At 44.3% G+C, this 22,109-nt stretch overlaps 1 protein-coding gene across 2 annotated transcripts in view; it reads left to right on the top strand.

The window, feature by feature from the left end:
- Positions 1–22,109, top strand: part of LOC119562096 (limbic system-associated membrane protein) — a 134,095-nt gene that overhangs the window by 89,089 nt on the left and 22,897 nt on the right. For both annotated transcript variants that reach the window (XM_037875395.1, XM_037875396.1), the window contains 2 exons: positions 10,279–10,392; positions 17,310–17,510. In XM_037875395.1, coding sequence (XP_037731323.1) covers positions 10,279–10,392; positions 17,310–17,510 — 315 coding nt within the window. The remainder of the gene's footprint in view (positions 1–10,278; positions 10,393–17,309; positions 17,511–22,109) is intronic.

Here is a 22,109-nt window from a genome sequence, read left to right as displayed (position 1 = left end):
TTCCGGGGGAGCAACTAAGTTTTACCCAGTCGGTTAAAACAAGTTTGTTGCCTTTGCAAAACTGCGGCAAGTGGAAAGTCGAGAGTATCAATATCAATAAAAATCACACTTTGCAACTTGAGCGATAAATTCAAAGTGCCATTTCGATACTTTAATCCCAGGGACATAATGTCAGCCCTGATGACGACGTGATTTCATGCAAAGCATGTAGCCAGGAGAGCCCAACGAGCGACCGACAGAGACCAGAGACCAGAGACCGGAGACCCGTCATGAAACCCAAGGACTGTAAACAATTGCCCGGGTCGTCTAAACAACGCCCCGATGGGGAAAAACGTTGCGGATGGGGTCGCGGCAAGAAAAAACCGAAACGAAAGGGAAAACTGCAAAGGAAAGCTGGAAAATAAAAACTGCTAGGCCGAGAAAAAGCGGGGCAAAAAAAAATGTGGCCCAATAAAATCAAACAACAGACGTGAGGCCATATAGCCGATGTCGATGGCCGATGTTCGATCCCGTCCCGATGCAAAAGTGCGAGAGAATCAATTGTGTGTTGACATTTTTATCAGCACACTTGAAGCGGTGCGTGCATAGGCATTTCGTAGGCCCAAATATTCCGTAGTACATGGACATGGGATCTGGAAGCTGGGAGCCGGCTGGGAGGAGCCAGCCGCCGGGAACAGGAAGCTAAAATCAGTGCCAGTCGAGATGGTCATGACAATGTTGACCCTTTTTTGCGCTACATCAAACGTGCCGGGCTCGGGGCTGATAGCTTCGTTAGATGAAAGGTGCGACCCAAACGAATTATACATGTAAACGCACGAAGAAAGTTAGAGTGTGTGCACAGTGACAAAAAAACTCTGAAAAGGCAAAGAGAAGAAATTGAGAAATCAAAACATTTGAGGAGCTGGCATTGATTTCATTTTCTAGGGGCTTCAAAAAATCACTTATAAAGGAGTCCAAGAGTATGTAGCGAAACTATGAAGGTCGTCTCGAAATGAATCCATCAGATTTCCTGGCTCAAAGAATTCGATGGCACCCTTGAAGTAAATATAAATAACCAAATAAAATATGTAAGGAGACGGCACTTTCAAGCATACCTTAACATGAAATCGTAGATTGATTTATAAATTGGAAATATATTTTAATGTTATGGACTGTTATCGAAGTGTACATTCCAAATATAAAACCAATTTAAACTAAGACCCGCATTTATATACTACCCAAGTAGGTTTCTATTTTCCTCAGTGTGCGCGTGCGAACAGCGGCGGTTGTAAGTTGTTTATGGCGAGTGACTTGCGTTGCCTTTATGCTAATGCCGTGTGCGTCCCACGTGGCGTATGCGTGTTCTGCCTTTCAAGTTTGATTGGGTTCTGTGGCGGCGGAATCCGAATCTGGCAAAGATGTCGATGGCTCAAGCCAATGCCAATGCCAGTGCCGTTGATGATGAAACTCCTGTCAAGGCAACCGTTTAATTGTGCATCATAAGCCGCTTACTTAATTATGGTATTCGGCTGTTGGCGTAATTAAAGGCGAAGTAGTTGGATTGCCGTTCGCCGGGGTCTAGCCGAACGGAATGAATAAAATTATCGTGCGAGCACAAAGCCGTTTCCAGTAACTACTTGGAGAGCCATAATGAGATGTCTGTCCGTGTGTCTGTCTTATTGGTCCTTCTGTGTCTGCTCATGTGTGGGTGTATGTTTGCTCGACCTGACAACCGCCGTGCGTGTTGGGGTATTAGTGTCAAAGGCAACCATTGACAGGTCGAGCTCATCAAGCGGCAGAAGCAAGCGGCTGATTGCTGGCGTTGCCGCCGATTGTTGCCACCGACTGTGGTTGCCGTAAACTTAACGGCAAACAATTATACACACAGAGGCAAACACACATTGAGCTGCAGGCTCTGGCTCTCAAACACACGCACACGTAAACAGCGGGAAACAGCCGCAGGTCCTTGCCATCTCCGTTTGCATACAAGCACATACACCGCGCGTTGTTGTCCTTGTAACACTTAAAATTTAGCACCAAGGCTGTTTGTTTGCTTATCTCACTTGGCATCTGATTCAGATTCCCCATCCGCCCTGTGGAACATCCCCCCCCCCCCCCCCCCCCCCCCCCCTCATCACTTGAGCCCGCTCGTCTCATTTGCGTCTGTGTTTGCCAGCCACTCTACATCTCTCCCTTTAGCTTTAAGTCTAGTTTGCCAACTATTACGACATTGCTGCGTAATTAATTTTATCCCATCACAGAGCACACCCTCCGTTTTCCCATTTTCCATTTCCCATTTCCCGTTTACCCACAGAACTTGCATACTCTATGCACTTGCCTTTTGTCCGTGTGACATTACAAGGTTAATTTCAGCTTAATGTCACCAGGCGACTAAGTTATGTGGCCACTTAAATTCCTAGCGGCATCATTGTCAGCTTTAACCCACTAGCCCCCACTTTTGCACTTGGCCCTGTCCTGTCGCATTTTTCAAAACATTTTTGCTTTGTCTGCTCTAGCCCTAGTCCAGGCCTTTGTTGAAGTATTTAAATGGTTGGCCTGTCCGTAAAAAATGGACCATGTCCTGGCACTCGCACACACACGTACAACCTTGTTATCGTCCTTTGTGTCAGAGCTAGTGCATGCACACAGAGAAACAGGGGTTTCCTTCCACCAAATTACCATTTTTGTAAAAGGCCTGTTGAAGGCCTGGGTTATTACTTCATAAGAATGATTTCCAGGGTAAATTACTTGGAATTTTTTTTTTTCAAATTGAAAATATTGAGAAACTTTTTTCGATTCCACCGAAATCAATAGTGTTCTATATAAATTTATGCAGGTGTCTAAAAGTATGCAGTGAATAATAATTTCATTCCTCACTATATTGTTGCATACTTTGAAGCACCTATGTGATTTCTAAACCCTTGCAAGTAAAATGTCTTAAAAGGAGCTAGGATATTGCTCGAATCTCTCCGAATTTTTCAAGTGCATGTGGATGTGTGAAAAAGGACCCGCATGCAGAGCTTATTGAGCTCGTGCTGGGTGCGTTGAAGAGCAGGAGCTTTAAGAGCCATCTCGAGCGATTTCCATATAGTTATGCAATCAGTCACACATACGGTAAACTGCAATTGATATTGGCCAGCAGCTGTCGAAGGATCTGAGCTGGATACTTCGGCACAGAGGTCATCCCGGACACACACGCACACTCGTACACCCAGGGTCACATCCATACATTTTTCGTCCACAATTCCGCTTCCCTAATCCGATTTGTTTCCCTTTGTGCGTTGTTTTCCTCTTTGCTGCTGTTGTGGTTGTCGCCATTGCTGTTGCTGTTGCTCCTGCTTTTTCACACTTTATGCATTCTATTTTCCACAAACACACGTGCACTGGCCAACAAAAACACGAAACAATGCGGCAAGTGTAACAACAACAACGGCAAGAGCAGGAACAGGAACAAAAAGCCAGTTAGCGAGTCAACAGGAAGGACGATCGGACAGACGGGACAGTCAGGAATCGCATTATATACGGCATATATACGAAGCACCGGTGAATCGTATTTACCCGTTTCCCCACCGCGAGAACCGCGCTGATGAAAAGCCTTGCAAAAACCCCTGGAAAAACCTGGAAAAACCTCCTAATTAAGTTGAGTCTCCCCCTGGCTTTCCTTCTTCTTTTTTTTTTACCCCCAACCATTTTCGACTGCACTGCATTGCGAACCAAACCGAACCGAGGTGAAAATTAGGCCACGACCCACGAACTGGAATCGTGCTCTTGCCTTTTGCCAACATTTTCTTGCCTTTTGCACCGTGCACCTGCAGAACCACCTTTCGACTAGAAAGTGTAATACATTTTTCTTTTTCATTTTTTTTTTTGTGCCGGCTGGCTGGCAGGTTGGTGAAATTTGCATACACGCATTTTTCAAGCGTTGCAGAATTTCCCGGTTCGCAGCAGCAGCGGCAGCAGCAAATCGTTAGCTACATGTCCGGTAAATTCCCACTTTTTGCCTCAGCGATTTTTGAGGCAATTTATTTTGCATTCTGGCCTAGACCTCCAGGGTACTGATGGCAAAGGAGCAAACAATGCGGAATAAAGAATTTCCACCGAATGCAAGTTTAAAGCACCTTCTCTTTGTTTTGTAACCCACCGGAAAACTTTCTCCACTGCTGCTGCACGTGCAACATGTCACATTTTCCATCGCACTCCAGTGAATTAAACGGGGGGCACAAGTGAATTGCTTTCGCAGAAGTTAAACATGCCACACGGCTGTGCGAATTGTGTGAATTTCATTTGACGCCACCGAGGAAAATTACAAAAATTTCATTTGACACGCAGAAATATTTAATATGCACAGGCAGCCAGGAGCAGAAAGGAGCCGAAAGGAGCAGCCAGGAGCAGGAAGGACCAACAAGGCAGCGAGTGTCCTTGTCTGAAAGTCATGATATATTCAAATTCATTTCGTTGCGCATTAAACGGCTAACAAATAGCATGAATTTGCAGCATTTTTCGGCGACATCCCACTGTTCGCACTTCCGGAGTTCCAGTGAAATTGCCATTGCTCTGGTGCCCTGCATAAATTATCGGGTAGATTTTTATCATTTTGTTTACCGAATTCAATTTCGTTTTTATCGCATGCAATTTACATGCTGCCTGCTGTCCATTTTGACGTCATGATTGATGTCCTATGCTGGCGACAGTCAATTATCGTCAATCACTTGGCTACAAAACAGCAGCCCAGAGCGAAAGCAGAACACGTATAAAAAGTGAACAAACTGGGTAAAAGCAAAACGGGAGAAAGCATTTCACTTCCGGACTTGCCATTCCCTATTTGCAGCATTACTCATACGCACCGTTGGCAGACAGGAATCGGGTAATAACTTTGATTACTCAATCTGCCCGTGAGGCAAAAACACTTTAATACTTTAAGGTGAGGGTGCTAGCCTGGGTTATCGTGAAATTGAAATCATTGCCGTCATTTGGAAACCATTACGTATGATATATGCGCTAATCTGATATGCAGGCACATATATAGTATATACCCCTCGAGTTGGGTGAATAAAAATGTCACCGAGCGGGGCAACAGCAATCAAAAAATACAATTTATACACAGGCAGCGAAAGCACAAAGGGTCCCACGAAATGGCGCCTCGGGCGAAAGGCAAACTAAACACGTTGTCCTGGTGCTCCAAAAGGATGTGTGGATGTTTGTTGCATGCAACACACTCGCTAAGTAGCTGCTGGTTCGAGATGGCGTGGGTGGCTGCTCTGCGGCGCGTGATCCTGCGAAAAGGTTGCCCGGGCAATTGAGTGTGAAAATTTTGTAGGCATAAGCAGGAGGACCGGGATGTTGACTAATGCACGAGCAGGCACTCAACTGGCGTGTCGATGTGCTCACTCCTATTTTGCCGCTCCTTGGAGCTCCCCGGGATCCTTGGGAAAGTTGCTCTGACAGCGCTTATGAGCGAGGTCAAAGGACAGCAGCCAGCCAGCCAGCCAGCCAGGTGACGAAGCCGTCGACAAGTCAATAAATATGCTACCAGATATTCATGGACGACATGTGCTCGAAACCGAAACCAAAACGAAACCAGATCGAAAAGGCCTGGGCCTTGATCACGTGGCGACGGCACTCGCATGTTGTTACGTCAAATGCAGAAGGTCCTGCCAGACGTCAGAGCATTGACATTGATTTGTTTTTTCGTCCTTCAGCCTGCGACTGCGACTGTGCTGCGTCTCACTTATTTTCGGGGGATTGTAATACGCTTTTGATTTGCCCAGAAATTCCATTTTTCACAATTTAATGCGCATTTCGCTACGTGTTGTCGTCACTGGGGCCATCTGGAACGTGCCCGGAGCCCAGGACCCGGGACACAAAGCCCAGAGAAGGGATCTACCGCCCGAGCCCCGGTCACATCTATCATAGCCCCAGGCATTTGTCACGTGAGGGACAACGTGATTTCATTTTCCTGTCGCCATAAAGGTGACACATTGCATTCGTCCTGCTCCATTTGTTGTGTATTAGTCTAAGTACGAGTGTTTGGTTATCTGTTTGGGTGACTGAAACCGAAACTGAATCTGTGCAGCCCTTTAACTGATGATTCAACCTTAATAAATACTGAATACCAACAGATAACAAAAAAAGGACGAGCAATTTATTCAGCGGTCGAGGAAGAAGCGTTCCATTGATTTTCGGTGCTCCCAGGCTGGATAACATGTTGTTAAACCACAGGAACGCGAGCAAACAAATTACCCACAGCAGTTGGCCAAAAATTGTTGAACATAACTTCAGATTTTATGGCCCACATGTGTGTGAAAAGAGATTGGCGAAGCGCATAGAAAGTGGCGGGGCATGTGGGTATTCATTGTGGGTTCCAGTGGTTTGGTGGCTCTGAGTTTACTATCAGTTTGCCGCTCGGCCAGTGTGGCTGCGAAATTAGCGCTCCACTGCTGCACTGCCTGCTCGGCAAACTAACCTGGCCAACAACCATTTTGGCCCTCTTTCGAACCACCTTCATCGCTCTTGGCCTCCCGCATTCAACTCTCTTGTTCGCCGTCTTTTGCGGCTTGGCCAAGTTTCATGTCAAAAGTGCACTCCATGAATATTTCACTTGCAATCACATTGTTTTCCCGCTAACTTTTTAGATTGTTTTAACATGTGGCGGAAGTGGGCGTGGCCGGTCGAGGAAAGGAATGGGCGGAAGGGGTGGAAAGGGAGCTAGTGGCACGTAACGTTGCAACAACAGTATCAAACTTTGGTTTTCACTCAATTTTGGCAATGCTTTTCAGGCTTGTGGCCACCGCCCCCTAAAGCGCCCCAAAGCTGTTTGGAAATTGTGGGTCCATGCAGGGAAAGAAAATTGTTATTCTTTTCTATGTAATATCAAGAAAATTTAAATCTTGTTTTATAAGAATTTATATTATAAAAGACTCCCGGTTTCCCCTTCATATATTTATATCTTAATCCATATACTACAGAATTTTAGTGATTTGATAGAAGGTTAAAAGGGAGTATAAGCACCTTTTTAAATTGAACGAAAGTCTAAATATTCTAAAAAAAACCGATAGAGATAATGTATAAATCCACCTAAACTATGTTCTTCTGTATAACATTTTTCTAACCTGTGTTTTTTATTATTCCCCTATAAATTTCCCGCAGTGCATCAATTCATGTGGTACTCTGTGTGTTTGCTGAGGTAATCCTTGATTCCCTTGTGCTAAATTTGCCAGTTCAGTTCAGTTCGATTCTATTCGGCTGGGTTCCCTATCGCCTCGCCCGTCAGATTGCATTGGCCGCCCTTTGTACCGGGGCACGTTAATAGTGCTGTGGAGCTACTTTGATGGGGGGGAGGAGGTCGAGTGCGAGTTCGTCTGGTCGAAATATGGGAGATTTATGCAGACGTCTGGCCAGCGAGCTAGTCAGGATAAAGGCCACTCCGGCATAAGTAGCCGCTCAAAAGATATTGCGTGTTTGCCTTTGCCAACTGCCATGAAAAGCACCTGTTAGGATCTGCTCTTTTGGCGCTCTATCGAGGGACTTACAGTGTTGGCTTAAAGTTTTCCCCGCTCAATGCAACGTTTAATGAATTTTCGTCTTTTTTTTCGCCCATTTTCAGCGCTTTTTGTCGTTTTTTTTTTTGTTCACCCAGTTTGCTCGAGTGCTCGGCAAGCTGGCGCCATTTCATTTGTCGCACTTGCATCTCCGGCACAGAACACCAGAGCAGAGCAGGTGCGTCCCAGGACCTCGAAATTACAACGGTTGCAACAGTGGCAGATGTTGCAGGAACTGCGAACAGCAGGAACCCAGGCATTTTCTATATTTTATGCACTTTGCGTGCTACTGAAAATGTTACAAAATGTTTTTTTTTGGGCGTTACTGCACTCTTTTGATGAAGGTCAGCGGGCGAAATGGTTGCTCCCCATTGCTTCCCAGGGGCAAGAAGTATAAAAACTAGTTTGATAATTTTCTACTCAAATTGAATATTTGCAACTGTATGTGAGCGAAACTTTTCTTATTCTCTGCGAATAACTTTAATGGAAAAACTTTGAATATCAAACCGCAAAAACAAAAAATCCTGGCCAGCGAAAGCGGAAGGAGGGCCTGAGGGGCTAGTCGGGCATTGAAAATTGGAAAATTGAAATTGAATTGTAGACACAGACATGGCAAACAGGCGACCAAACTGACCAGACACACAAATAGAAGACTCAAAATTCAAAACGAACTTTGGCCCCGGTTCAATGAGTGCATATTCACCTCTGGGGAGCGGAGAATAAAATTGAAATCAAATAAATATGCAGGAAATATTCCTGCGGCACGTGTGAGTGCAAATGACTGAGGCCTGGAGAAATGCTTTCATCTTTTCTTCTTTATTCATCTTAGCTCCCCTCTGGATTTCCCGGGGACGCGGATCAGTGCCCAAGTGGCACAAAGTCATTTGGTTTATTAGCACTCGAATGCCAAATCCCAAGACAACAGACGGGGAGTAGGAAACCCTTGCTTCCTTGATTCCAGCACAAAGCTCAGCCAGGCCAAAGGAGCAAGAACTTCTTTGCTCCTCCGACATTATTTCGTTATTATCCGCATCAAGGAGTCGATTGACAAGGAGCACAGGCACGTGCTGCCAACGCCTTTATCCGCCTTGCGAAAATATTGTCACAAGCAACGAGCCGAGCCCAGAATAGACTAGACCAGGCTACAAAAGAAATTATATTTACCAGGGCAGAACGGCCGGAGAAAATCCAAAGAAAACAAAACACAAATGGGCGGCACAAGTCAGGTCACAAAAAAGCAGAAGCACCGAAAAAACAGCCAGGGAATCAAATAAAATGCCAGCAACATGGCATCGAGGGTCGTGCCAAGAAGTCCTGCCGTCCGCCTCCTGACAGCCTCCTTTCCTCTTCGCAAGTGCGTGCTGCTGACTTTTGGCTTTGCTTACCTAGTTCTATTTTTTCCAACTGCCCATTCCCCTCCTTTACTTTTCCAACTGCCCCTGCCGAATGTTTCCGCAGCAGATAAATACAACATTTGACACTTCATTATTGTGCCCGCAGCGTAATCGAATCAATTCAATTCCAGGACCTTGGCTGGCCACGTCAGGCCTTGTCATGGTGTCAAAAGTGCTTGGTCTTCGGTCGTTGGTCCTTCGCATCCAGATTCGCATCCGCATCCGCATCCGCAGGACCTTCCCCCAAAACACCGCCACTCCACCCGCCAGCCCCTGTTCATTGTTCATCGCTCAGAGCCCCAAGGCTCAAGGCAGCTTGCCCTGTTGACACATTCGCTTAAACGTATTAAATTGTTTGCCATCGCCTTTTGGCATCGTCGTTGTAGCTGACGCACAGTTTTTCTTGTTATTCTCGTTTTTTCCCGGCACTCGACAGTCGACAGTTGCCCCGATCCTTGATGGCCCCCCGTTTGCGTGCGACTCGGAAGTGCGGCCAGCGTAGTCCTATCTGTATCCGCATTCTGCCCTGTCACACTAAAAGTAATCGATTACCTTGTAACCGGATATGAGCGTATCCGTTTTTCGGGCGGCAGGGGTTTGTATCTCCATTCTGAAATACAAATGATGGGTGTACAGAATGTATGCTCACCGTTTAATTGAGTTTAATTGGGGCTGGCCGCAATACCTGGCTATTTATGCAATAATCATTGTTTAATTACAAAACCAAATAAATACTCTAATGCCATGCATGCAGCGAGGGTCCTTTGATGTGGTCACCGTGGGCCTGAATAAATTATGCAAGACACGAATTACCTAATACGCAAATGCATCGTGCATCGGTATCTGTGCGTGCAGGTGGGTGTTAGCAATTGAATTAATTCTGGACTCACTGGGGTATTGGTTCAAAAAGTGGGCTTTAATATTTAAGAGCATTTTAACACTTTACAAGCACACAGCCACAGACAAGCCTAGGCTCCAAAATCTCCCACACACGCACATACACAATCCCTGAGATTGACATATAAAATTGATTAGCAAATCAACAGCAAGTGCATTAAATTATTCGCCCATCCTTGGCCAAGCCTGTGCGTAAATTTGACAACTTTCATTGGATGGGCATAATAAAATGCACTTTATGAACTTTCCGACATTTGACAAATATTCTTAAATGCACTAAACCAATTAGCCGCACACAAGATGTTGTGTAGATGTTGATCTAGATGATGATGTCCATGATGACCGAAAATGTGTGCACACGTCGGCCAAGCCGAGTAATAATATTTTGAGTAATTTACTTTATATTTTGGTACGAAAATACCGAAAGGCATTTGATATTAAAATTCTGTCTCTCCTTCTGTCCTTTGCAGTGTCCGCCCAGAGCATGATGACCAAGAACGAGCCCATGTTCATATCACGTTCGGAGACATTCAAATTTATCACCGGCGAGACAATAGTGCTGCCCTGCGAGGTGGCCAACACGGGTGAGTAGTGGGCGGTGGGTAGTAGGGAAATGCGGGATCCAGTCACCTCCTTTCCCCGCTCTTTTCGATCAGGCATACCAACACGAGCAGAGTCGCCCACGCAGTTTGCATTTAAATGCTGCGGTCGAAGGCTCTGCCATACAAATAATTAAGCCGACATTATGCGATGGCCACAACTATGCATTAATCCCCCGGCCGGACTAAATTTCATCCTTACTGCCTTGCTCCCGTGGCAGTCCGACCGCAGAAAAACAGGACCAGCGGTCAAAGCGGACATCCGACGGGTGGTGGTGGCGGTGCTTGTGGCATCCATCCAAGACATGTGTAGTGGTTACGGCGTTTTTGCTGTGGCCTTCCGCTCCACTCAAGTCTTGGCATTTGAGCGGTGGCTGCTCCATGTACGTTTTTCAATTTAAATGCGGTCGTGTGTGCGAGATTATTTGTACATAACAAGGATTTAGCATAAGCAACAGCATGCGAGGAGCATTCTGGCCGGGATGAAAAAGATGTGGGAGGAATAAAATAAAGCTGGGCCAAGAAAACGCCGGCCAAGATGGTCAAAACTTGTGCCACTCGGCGGGGACAAAATGCTACATAAATACTTTGCCCCAAACACTTGGAGCACATTTTATTTCTACACAGAGAAACAATCTGTTTAAATATTTAAGGTTTTTTTTTATGTTTAATTTTTATTTGACGTTTGTAAAAACTAATATTCACTTTTTAAAAATATAAAAAGTGATTTCTTGATTTAAGGTATAATTGTGTGTTATATTTTGTAGCAAATAAATATTTTCTGTTTTATTTTAAGTTAAAAGTTAATTTAAGTTGAGATTTGTAGTAAATTGGTTTGCTTTCTGCTTATACGTGGCAAATCATTGATATTATGGTTTTAAGAGCACAATTTGTTGTACCAATTTCTATAAGTGTATAAGACATACACATGTATCCGCTTATGTAGACACATATGAGCTTGAGACGTCTGCGGTGGGAGTATCCGTTTATAAGAAAAGGAAATACAGAACAAAGAATTTCATTTGCGTTTCTCATGCACTTGATTGCCTCTGACGACGACGAACTCCACAGCTTGGACCAGGACGAGGATGAGGTTTGAGGGAAGACCAGGACGAGGATGAGATAGAACGACCAAGGCCAAGACGAAGCTGGCAACGCAGGCGATGCGATACATAGACAATTTCTGCAACAAAATTATAGCTGCGGGCATTTGGGTACTAATAATAAAAAAGCATGACTGAGAACAGAAAATACCGGAATAAAGCTCAACAAAGTAAATATAAACGGGGAGGGAAATAAATTGCCTGGGCGTTTTGCTACGGCTTGGTTTACTCTGCAGTTGCCCGAGTTTTTCCAGCCTTGTCCCCTTGGCTAATGCGGCATTATGCTAATAAAGTGCCCATACGACAATTTCATTACAGCCATAGCTCAGCTCGCGGCTTACTTGGGCCCTTAACTGAAATAATTAAAAGCGAAGTCGCGGCTTGATTTCTTTGTTTTTTAATAACGCACGCTTTATGGGGTACGCGACGCCCTTTTGAAAATATGATTAGGAACGAGTATCCGGCGATTTAGCCTGATTGCCGGAGGAGCAGGTGAGCCGCAACGCACATCCCTTTTTATGACCGCGAACATAAAGTGTAAAAAAATAATTGATAGAATTTTTAAAAGCGCACTAAAACGTCGAACCTCTCACCCGGCACTTTGTACAATTTATGCGCATTTTCATTTCATTTTATGCGATGCGAACTCGTAAAATTCGAAAGCGAAAAAGAGGCGAAAATCAAACACAAAGGGCGTGTGTGTGTGAGAGCATTTCCATATAATATGAAAATGCCTTTAAACACTTATTACGGGGCTTTGCACCCCGAAAGAGTAATCTTTCAGCTCGAGTGGCCGGAAAACCATGGATGGAATATATAGTCAAGTGATGGAATGGGATGGGATGGGATAGTCGTGTCTGAGTGCGAGTAAACAGTGAAACATTTCATCATTATCATTTCATTTGAATTTTTATTTGTTCTTCAGTGTCTGGCACGCAAAGTCTGTTTATTTCATTGTCTGCTTGTCTGCTTTTTTCTGTTTGCTTTTGCTACTGTTGTGCTTCTGCTTTTGCTTTTGCCACTCCGGCAATTGCTGCTTTCCCCTAGCAAAGGATACCCTCTAGAGTGGAAATACTTGTACTTATGTCAGCTCGACAATATCAATTTCGAAAAATCCTAAGATTTCTTTGATCATAAGAGGCAAACAGTTCAGTTCATGCTGTCAAAGCGTAATTATATCCCAAATGCTTAGGCTTTCACTCACCTGAATGACAATGTCCTGACTGAAGAGGATGGGTTCACTATCCTGGCAAAGAAAGCAAACAAAGAGAGATTGTTCTTTTAGAGCACAGTTTGTTTGGCCAAATTTGCATGTTAATCCTGTGCATTTTGGGCAAGTAAATATTATTATATAATTTATGCCTGTAAACTGGACAAATTGTTAAAACTTTCTAAATATACAAAATATCCATGTCAGAGATGGAAAATCCGATTTAATTTTAAAACGTAATATTCCCATTGAGAAGCCATCTCTGGTTAGAGTATTGCAATTTTTAAGCTTTCCTAAATCGGCTAATTAATTGCTTTGGCCATTTTATCCACTGCTCAACTTGTCTGCATGCAAAGCCAGTGTCGTGTGAATTTTTCATTGCGGTTTCGCTTAAACAACCATAGAGTAAAAACATTTAACAACTGGCCACATGGCTAACTGGCAAATGCTAACTGCAAACTGCTAACTGGTAACTGGCTGTAACGGGCTGTGACTGTAAACTCGAATGCAATAAAATTCAAAACACAAAAACCCCGTCATTGCGGCCATACAAACGCTCATTACGCTTTGATGGAGCGTCGGCGCTCGAAACTATTACCCGGCAAAACGGAAATGGAATCGTACCGCAAAAGTTGAAGTTGTGCAAACAGCAGAACGGACCACTCGACTTGGCATTGCCTGGTATGGTATGGAGTACTTAGTGCCATATACTTGCTAGCATGGAGGCAACAAAGTTTCAATATTAATGCCATTTACAGTTCTAATTTCGCTTTTTCCGTACACACGAACACACGAACACCGCACTTAGCACACTCACACGCTGGGCAAACATGCTCGTAGAAAGTTTTGCAAGAAGTTGCAGATAAGTCTGCCCCATTCGCTCTAGTTTGCCTGCGGCGGCTAAGCCGCAACATCGTTTATCTTCGGGGGTCATCATCTTATAATATTGGCCTTTCCGACATGCAATAAATTGCGCTCAGACAAACAACATGTCCGTTGGTCGGCCTTTGGTCCTGCCTTGCCCCAGCTTTCTCCCTGCCCTTTCCCTTCTTTTCCCCTGCCCTTCCACTGCGAGAAAATCGAGCTGAAAGTCTCTCAACGACGATGGCTGGCATATTGCGCATACGCACAGTATGCCCCGGGTAAACAGACAAAGGCGCTGCTGCAACAATGCGAACATTGGCCATATTTGAATTGGTCGTGTCTGTTTGTTCGTCCGTTTCACTGTGTTTATGTGGATATATGTACACACATATATGGTATCTCTGTCACTGGGTGAAGTGTGGAAAACTAAAAGTTGGCTTTCGGCTGTAAACAATGAACCAGCGCTCTGCAGCAGGACGTGTGCGGTCGGCCATTTGTCCAGGATTCAGGATTCGGGAGCCAGGCGCCGGGCGGAGCAGGCCGTGTTTATGTGAGTCCAGTGAGGATGAGCCCGACATACAAAAACCGAAATGCTTTTACCGAGTTTCCGCCCCACGCCGGCCAACTCGTTCATCCTCATCCGCTTCTGGCACTCCTCCTGCTGCTCCTGATCCTGATCCTGGACTCCAGGACTTGCCGCTCGCTTAACGGCGCAATGGTTTGCATGTATTGTTGTCGTAATGCCTGCGCCCCCTTTCCCTTTCTCTGTGTATCCGTGCATCCGTGTGCCTTTCTATTTAGTTTAGAACACTTAAACCGGAAATTGAGGCGTTTCGTGTTTTGCTTGTTTTTGTTAGATTGTTGTTATTTTAGTTAACAATTTATTTAGTTGCAGCCCGGCGAGGCAGTGCTGCACTGCACACACGAACAAGGCTCCTGATTTATGTGTGCCCTTGCAACGGACAAGAGTCCCGAGTCCTGGAGTCCCAAGTCCTCAGTCCCCAGTCCTGAGCAATCTTAGCTGAGAGTCTGCTGAATGGTGCCAGCAGAATAATTAGTTTGGCCACCCCGACACAACAGTGCTGCCAAGTAACCATACTAAAGACAGAAACAAGCCAGATCATCCTATAAAAAAATATTTTCCATTCTCAAAAGTTATTTTAAATGCTTTCTTCATACTTAAGTTTGTTTCAGCATTTTGTATAAATGTTGTTACACTTTTAAAATAATTAAAAGAAAAATAGAAAAACTGGGCATCACTGTCAAAATCACAAATCACTTACCCGTTTCCCCTTACCAAATTCCAGAAAAGATGAGATTTTTGCGGGGCATCTTTTCTCCCAAAAATAAAATGTAACATTTTAGGAATTTCCAATGGAAATCAACTGACTGGTCGGAAACAAAGACAGGCAATTAGTACGAACTTGTTGAAATTAACCAGTTGTGAGGCTTGAAAATAGCCCCTGGGAAACCAAATAATTGACAGCCTGTCTTGGGCAATTTGGAAGCCCTTGCCCAATTTGCATATCCCTGTGCAAAAATCGACTTGGCAATGTACCAACTACAACTGGCGTTGCTTCATTCATAACTCAATCAAGCGGCTAATATGATATGACTGCACTTTGCCAGCACGTACATGTTGCAGTACCCCTGACACCCCACACCCATTCCTAATTCCTAAGCAGGGCCAGGCCCACAACTCAATGCACTAGCACCTCGCCAACGTCATCGCCATCGCCACTGCCACCCGGGAAGCCTAAAGAATTATACTTTCCGTACTCTGCGGCAGGGACACCATCTACATGGCGTCGGTAAACCCATCCTATGCCATCCTCCAACATGCAACCACAACTCCACCTTCGACTCCTTTTAGAGCACGCTAACGACAGCAGGTGGTGCTCGTTTATTTATTTGTTTTTGCAGTGCACTGCGCCTGCATTGCCTTTCAGCTTTTCATGGAGCAGAGACCGTGTGCCTTCCTTGGCTTGTTGATGTTGTTGAACTCATTGCAAATAAATACGCTTTTTGAATGCGCATGTAAATGACTTCATAAGCATTTTATTACAGCCCAGCCAACTCGGCTAGGGGCTCCTGCTGCACTCACTCACTCATCCATGGGTGTGTGGGAATCAATTTGAGGTGCAAGCGAATGCTACAGCTGCGGTCAAAATATTATTTAAGTATTTTACTCAGATATGCTAATGTCTTGGCGGCTCTGTTTAAAATTAAATACATATTGACAATGATTTTATTGATTTTTGGTAAAGAGATTTATTAACACTCAGATTAAAAAACTCATTTGAAACAAATTGTTATCAATTATGTATCGAGTACTTATATAAATATAAGTCACTCCTAAAATAAAAGTTTTTGAGAGATTATAAATTTAGTTTGATTTATTTTGAGCCACAATGCTATTTTGTTAAATATCTCTATCAAATAACTTTGATCTCTTAAGCAAAGAAAAGCATTTTAAGCCTCTAAAGTCATTGCCAACATTTTGACCGCAGCTGTAAATCATTTTCCCGCTCTCCTGATTTTTTGGCAGCAGAAGAGCTCACTTAGTCGTCGATGGCGGGCAAAATTGTTTTAATTTTTAATGAACGCCGCTCGTCGGCACCGAAACACGGAAGTCATACATCATTAGTAGCAAATCCGGTAGCTTCAATGCACATTTCAATACTTCTGCTTCTGCTGTTCCCAACTCCTCCTCGGTTCCCCTATACATACATACTTATACCCTTCCTATCTCCTTCCCCTTTGCCGACCATCTATGTTCAGCACGCGCACGGAAATTTACATCGAGCAACTCACATAAATTGAAAAAGGAATCACAATTAATGAGTTCGATGAATACGCCATTGCCATTGGACTGTTGTACGTGAATGAGTGTGTCTATGAGTGTATTAGTACATGTTAGGGTGGACCAAGGTTTTTATGTGATTAACATCTAGGACTTCTGACAAAGGTGTACTGTGGAAATGGAAAAAAAAGAATTAAATATTCATAGTCATAGAATCTGAAAAAATTTAAAAAAAAATTTAATTAGTTAAACAAATTTTTTTCTTTTCTTTATGTAAAAAAAAAAATAAGAAAATAAAGAAAAAAATATTTTTTTAACAAATTTTATGGAACTTATAGAGAAACATATCAATTTTGAAAAAAGAACTTGCTATTTTTGTAACATTAAAAGTATACCCCTAGGCGAGTAGGGTTCCACCCTGGCTTTCATGTGTCTGGCTGACATCCTTCCGCTGGCATCCTGGCTCCTGCTGCTCCTGCCGCAGCTGCTGCTGGTGAAAGCATCCGAGTGTCTGACTGCCTCTCATTCTGGCATATGATTGCAAATGCCGCACATTAGCGGATATCAAGTGGGTGTTACTGAGTGCCTGTCTGACCCTCATCCAGTGTTGTTCATGCCGCCTGTCTGCGGTTTATATTCCACTCTGGATCTGCCTCTGGCTGCGTGTGTATGTGGGACTGTTCGTATCTGTGTACGGGTCCATGCCAAATTGAATTTCTAGCCTTTTTAGATCCTTTGAAGCGGCCCGTAATTGAGTCATTTGAATTCTGACTTTTCAATTTGCGCTGCCACTGCAATGCAAGCACTCGAATCTGCCATTCGATTTAATAACTCTCGAACATAATTTATCAATTATAATTTCAGCCTGGGGAAATCTCAATTTTGATTTTAATTTCGATTTGCTTTCGCTCTCTTATTACAGACACGTACGTTGTGGCCTGGAAGCGTGGGATTGCCATATTAACCGCCGGCTCCGTGAAAGTGACGCCCGATCCCCGAGTGCGTTTGGTCAACGGATTCAATCTGCAGATACGCGACGCCCTGCCCACGGATGCCGGTGATTATATCTGCCAGATTGCCACTATGGATCCGCGCGAAATCACCCACACGGTCGAGATACTCGGTAAGTAGGCCGGCTCACAAATTTGCCAACGACTTTTCGCCACTTTTGCCGTTGTTGCATTGTTATGCAAAGTTCCCCAACCTGAACCCCAATCCCCCAATTCCAATCCCAATCACCCAGCCCAGATTGACGTTCCATGGGATTTTTATGGACCAAAATTTATGCGGCTGGGCTCAAATCACTTGGGCCCCATTGTTAGGCTTCGTTATTCGGGGCTACAGCGCTGTGAGTGTGTGCTGGTCAAATTAACATATCCTTACATCCTTAGTGCCTAGTGCTTAGTGCTTTATGCGTCCGGGCCACTCAAATATGCTAAGTAGGTTCGGCTGCAATTTGGCCGCTTTACGGCCAAAGATTCAATAGAGAGTGGAAATTTTTAGCAGGGCTAGGGCGTTTGAAAAAATCAAAACTAATCTGCCATTTGCCCCGGAATCGCTGCAGGAGCAGAAGAAGTCGGAGATATAGATGGAAAGAGAGAGAGCGGATGCAAATTGCTGCTCCGTTGGATCCTTTGGCTCCCGGTCCTGCTCAACTACTTCCTGCCGGGGATTCTGGTTCCTTGATTCCCTGTGCCTAACAAGCGTGCGACTCCAGCTTTGTTTCTGGCTCCTTCTGGGTATCCTGGGTATCCTTCACTCTCCTTTCCTCTACACTAAAAAAAACGAGAATAGTTGAAACTAAAAACTAAACTGCCTGCTTTTTTTGGAAAATACTTGAATCAATGCAGAAAATATTAGATACGATGAAGCCATATTTACTGTAAATTGTTACCTCAATAAAACTAGGATTTTGCAATGAAAATATAAGTTAAAATTCCATATTTTATTAAAATGAATATAAAATAATACGGACTTAGTATGTTTTTTTATCAGTGCACTTTCTCCTTTCCTTTCCTTTCGCATGCGTCTTTGGCTGGGCTTCTAATCAGCAATGATGAATAATTTACATATATTTCCCCCAATTACAATGTTGCCTTTATATTTGCATACGATTGTGCTGCTGTGTGTGTGTGTGTCTGAGCCACGCCCACCGCCCTACCAACGCTTGTGTATGTGTGAGGTGCATGCAAATTGCGATACAATTCCCCAAATCTCCAAAGTGCCCCGTCTCGCTTTTTCCCTCTAGCTCGTTTCTTCTATTCGGCGAGTTCAAACGATTGAAAAATAGTTTTATTGCCGACTTTAAGGCGCTTTAAAGCATTATCCGCAAGAACACAGGCCTATAAAAAATGCGTATTTATTTTAGCGGCGACAACTTTTTTCATTTGTCATTGAAACTTGGTCCTGCTCCTTGTGGTCCTGTTCCTGCTTTTCTCGGATCTGGATTCTTTTTTTTTTGGGGCATCGGCATCGCCACAGGCAAACATTAAACGGAAAAGCGGAAAACTCCTCGCCGGCAAACAAAAAAGAGAGAGATGGAGTGGGAAAAAAGTCGATTATTGAAAAGTTTTGTTTATTTTATGTGTTTATTATGCGCTCCGTTTGCCAAATAATGATCATGGCCAGAAATATTTCGTTTATTGAACTTTCGCCAGGCGCACGTAAATTTCTCGCCCCGATTCGCAGACCCCGTCGACCAATCTCCATTATTGTCAAAGGAGAAAACAGGCAAAATAATGCGCTGTCGAAGTTTTTATAGGCTCAGCAGCACGGACACACTCTCCCCCCCAAAAATCAGATCCAAAACCAGCCGAAAACCATTGGATTCCAGAACCCAAAAATACCCACCATGTGGCCCGTACATATATAAATTTCATAAAGTTTGCCGCTCTTTGGCATCTCGGCTTGGCAGTTTTTACGAGCGTAAATTACTTTCAGTTTGGCTCACACTAAAGATGAAAAAATAATGTGCGCCACTGCCAAAGTTTTGGCCATAGCCCTCGTAGCACTTACAAAGACATTAGCCCCGGCGATGGCCAAAAAATGGACCAACCAACCGGCAGTAGGATATCATTTCTGGACCCCTCGGGCAAGGGCAAAACAATGGGCCAAAGTTTGCCCGTTGACAAATCTTTTAATATGGCACGGGCATTAATATCTGGGTTGCCCCCCAGAAATAATTGCAGTTCCCATCTCCCCGCTGCCCCCAGAAAAACAGAAAAAACATCTGGCACTCTAGGTAAGCTGTATCTAACCGACGAGCCGCCTTCAATATTTGATGAGTCCGCCAAGGTTGTAGGTCCTCTGTGTTGGCCAGCAGTCAACAAATGGGGTGGAGAGATCCACTGGAAGTGTGTCAAGGAACTGAAAGGATTTTCGCTGGATGCAGCTGCAGCGGGCATTATTCATGTGACGTTTAATAAAACCAATTAGGCTTCGACATGGCCCATCCACAATCCATCCATTAGCCGGTGGCAGGCTGTCGCCACTTGGTTCGGTTTGGGTTTGGGTTTGGCTCTGGGTTATGGTCAGAATGGTGGGCTGGCTGGCCGAATGACTGGATGGATGGCTCAACCTCACCATCGACCAAATCCAACCGCAAAACATTATGTTATGCGGTGGCTGTGCGGTCTGCTGTGGCAGCAATTTACACATTTTTATCACGGCCGAATCGGTGTGATTTTTAAATTTATTTGGCCCGCGCGTGACTTTAAAATCAAAAGCCACAGGCCCCAGTGCCCCAAAATCGGATTGTGTCCAGTTCAAATGGCACGGCAGACTGCAATTAGCTGTGTAATTATAGGGCCTTTGTGGGGGCGCACTTGGCCACCGCAAAAGTCCAAGGCAAGGACTCTGGTTTAAGTATCGATAACAATGAATTCATTGAACCGGAAACCATAATTATTGCACCAACTGTGCGTGTGTGCCAGTGTGTGTGGTTTAGAAAATGGAGACTGGCTGCCTGGTGTGATTTATATGCACAATATGCCAAAACAACAGGGAGACGGATGTGGCCACATCAGGCGGAGACAGGTGCAGGGAAGGATATGCGGAAAGGATGTGTAGGCGGGGGCAAGGGAGCCGCATTTAATTATGGCCAGCTGCTCGACAATAGATCCCGGCACAATGGGCGGAACAACAATGTTTGTACAATAACAAAAGATGCTCGATGCGAGGCTGCCGGAGAGGTGTGGCCTATAATTATATGCCACAAGGACGATAAACAAATGCCACACACGCACACTTACACTTGAAGTAGTCGTACATCTACTTCCACCGGCCACTGGCAACTGGCAAGTTCTTTGGATACTTGAGACAAATTACCAACAGGACACTGCAGCCACGGGAGCCCCCAATTAAATGCCTGGATCTCCCAGGGATCTCTGGGACTCGCAGGCAGCCGCTTAAGTTTTGGCACTAAACTTTATCGGCAGCAACAGAATATGGATTTAAATTACTTAACAGACATGCTCCGAAGTTTGCCAGCCCACAAAACCGGCGCACTTAAAGTTTAAGCCTGGCTGGGAATGAATATATGTGTCTGTGTGTAAAAGGATGGTTGGTTGGCTGGCCGGTCGAGTGGGTGGTTGAGTGGGTGACTGGGTGGCTCAGAACTTTGCCTGCCACAAAACCAGGGCCCGAAGTTGTGCCACCACCATCCGCCGTTGCTGTTTCGAAATCAATATGATACAAACTCTGTCAAAACTGGCCACAACCACCGCTCCTCCTGATCCCCATCCAGCTCATCCTGCCATTGAGGCGGCTGCTTTGAAAGAGCTGCTTATTAAAATTTTTGCCAGCTGCCCACAAAACCAGCCAGAGCAAGCCATCAAGTCTGTAAGATTGAGACCCATTAAGTAGTCGTCATCTGCATGACATTACATGCCGCAATCCACGTATTACAAGCCGCATACTCGCACAGTCGAAATCAATTTCAGTCCCTGGTATCGGGTATTAAAAGAGCTTTGGACCCCATTTCCACCACTCCCCCGCTTTCCAGCAGGAAGACGACATATTTATTGAATTCAATATGCGAGTGTACAAAGCGTGAGAATATTGAGAATATAGTATACCAAGCACACACGATGGTATGGTATGGGGGCATTTGCCTGCAACTTCATTGCGAGTTATCCGAGTCCTTCTCGCAGCGCCTTTTGCCAGGCTCATGATTTATTACAGTCTAATGCATATTTTGTGGCTGCAGGAGGACCAAGCACTCCGCACACGAGCTACAGAGAGAGAAAAACGCCTATACTAGGAAAATAATATCCTAAACCAGTAAATATTTGAAAAGGTATTTACTTAAACAGGGTCTTTGAAAGGAAGTGATAAAAATTTAACTTTCTTTTGTACTAGGATAAAACAGTTCTTAGCCTTACTAAAAATATAACTTATCCTAATATTATCCAATTTACAGAACTTTATATCTTTAAAATTTTTACTTACAAATATTTCTCATAAGATAAAACAGTTCTTATGGAGGCTTTTCGATAACCTTACTAAATGTATAAATTTTCCTTATATTATCCAATCAATTGAATTTTCTATATTTGATACTTTTATAATTTTCATAAAGAATTTACCCCAGTGCATCTGGTATCCACGAGCCATGAGCTATTTGTGCGCCCTTCAGTGATCAATTGTAATTTTCTTTCGAATGCAAATATCACGGAGAGCGAGAAGACTGCCATCCTGGCTGGGCTTATTTGTTTTGGCCAGA

This window comes from Drosophila subpulchrella, chromosome 3R, assembly GCF_014743375.2.
Source record: "Drosophila subpulchrella strain 33 F10 #4 breed RU33 chromosome 3R, RU_Dsub_v1.1 Primary Assembly, whole genome shotgun sequence".
NCBI classification, from domain to species: domain Eukaryota; kingdom Metazoa; phylum Arthropoda; class Insecta; order Diptera; family Drosophilidae; genus Drosophila; species Drosophila subpulchrella.
The sequence above is the reverse complement of the archived record's forward strand: the minus strand, read 5'-3'. Positions and strand labels throughout refer to the sequence as shown.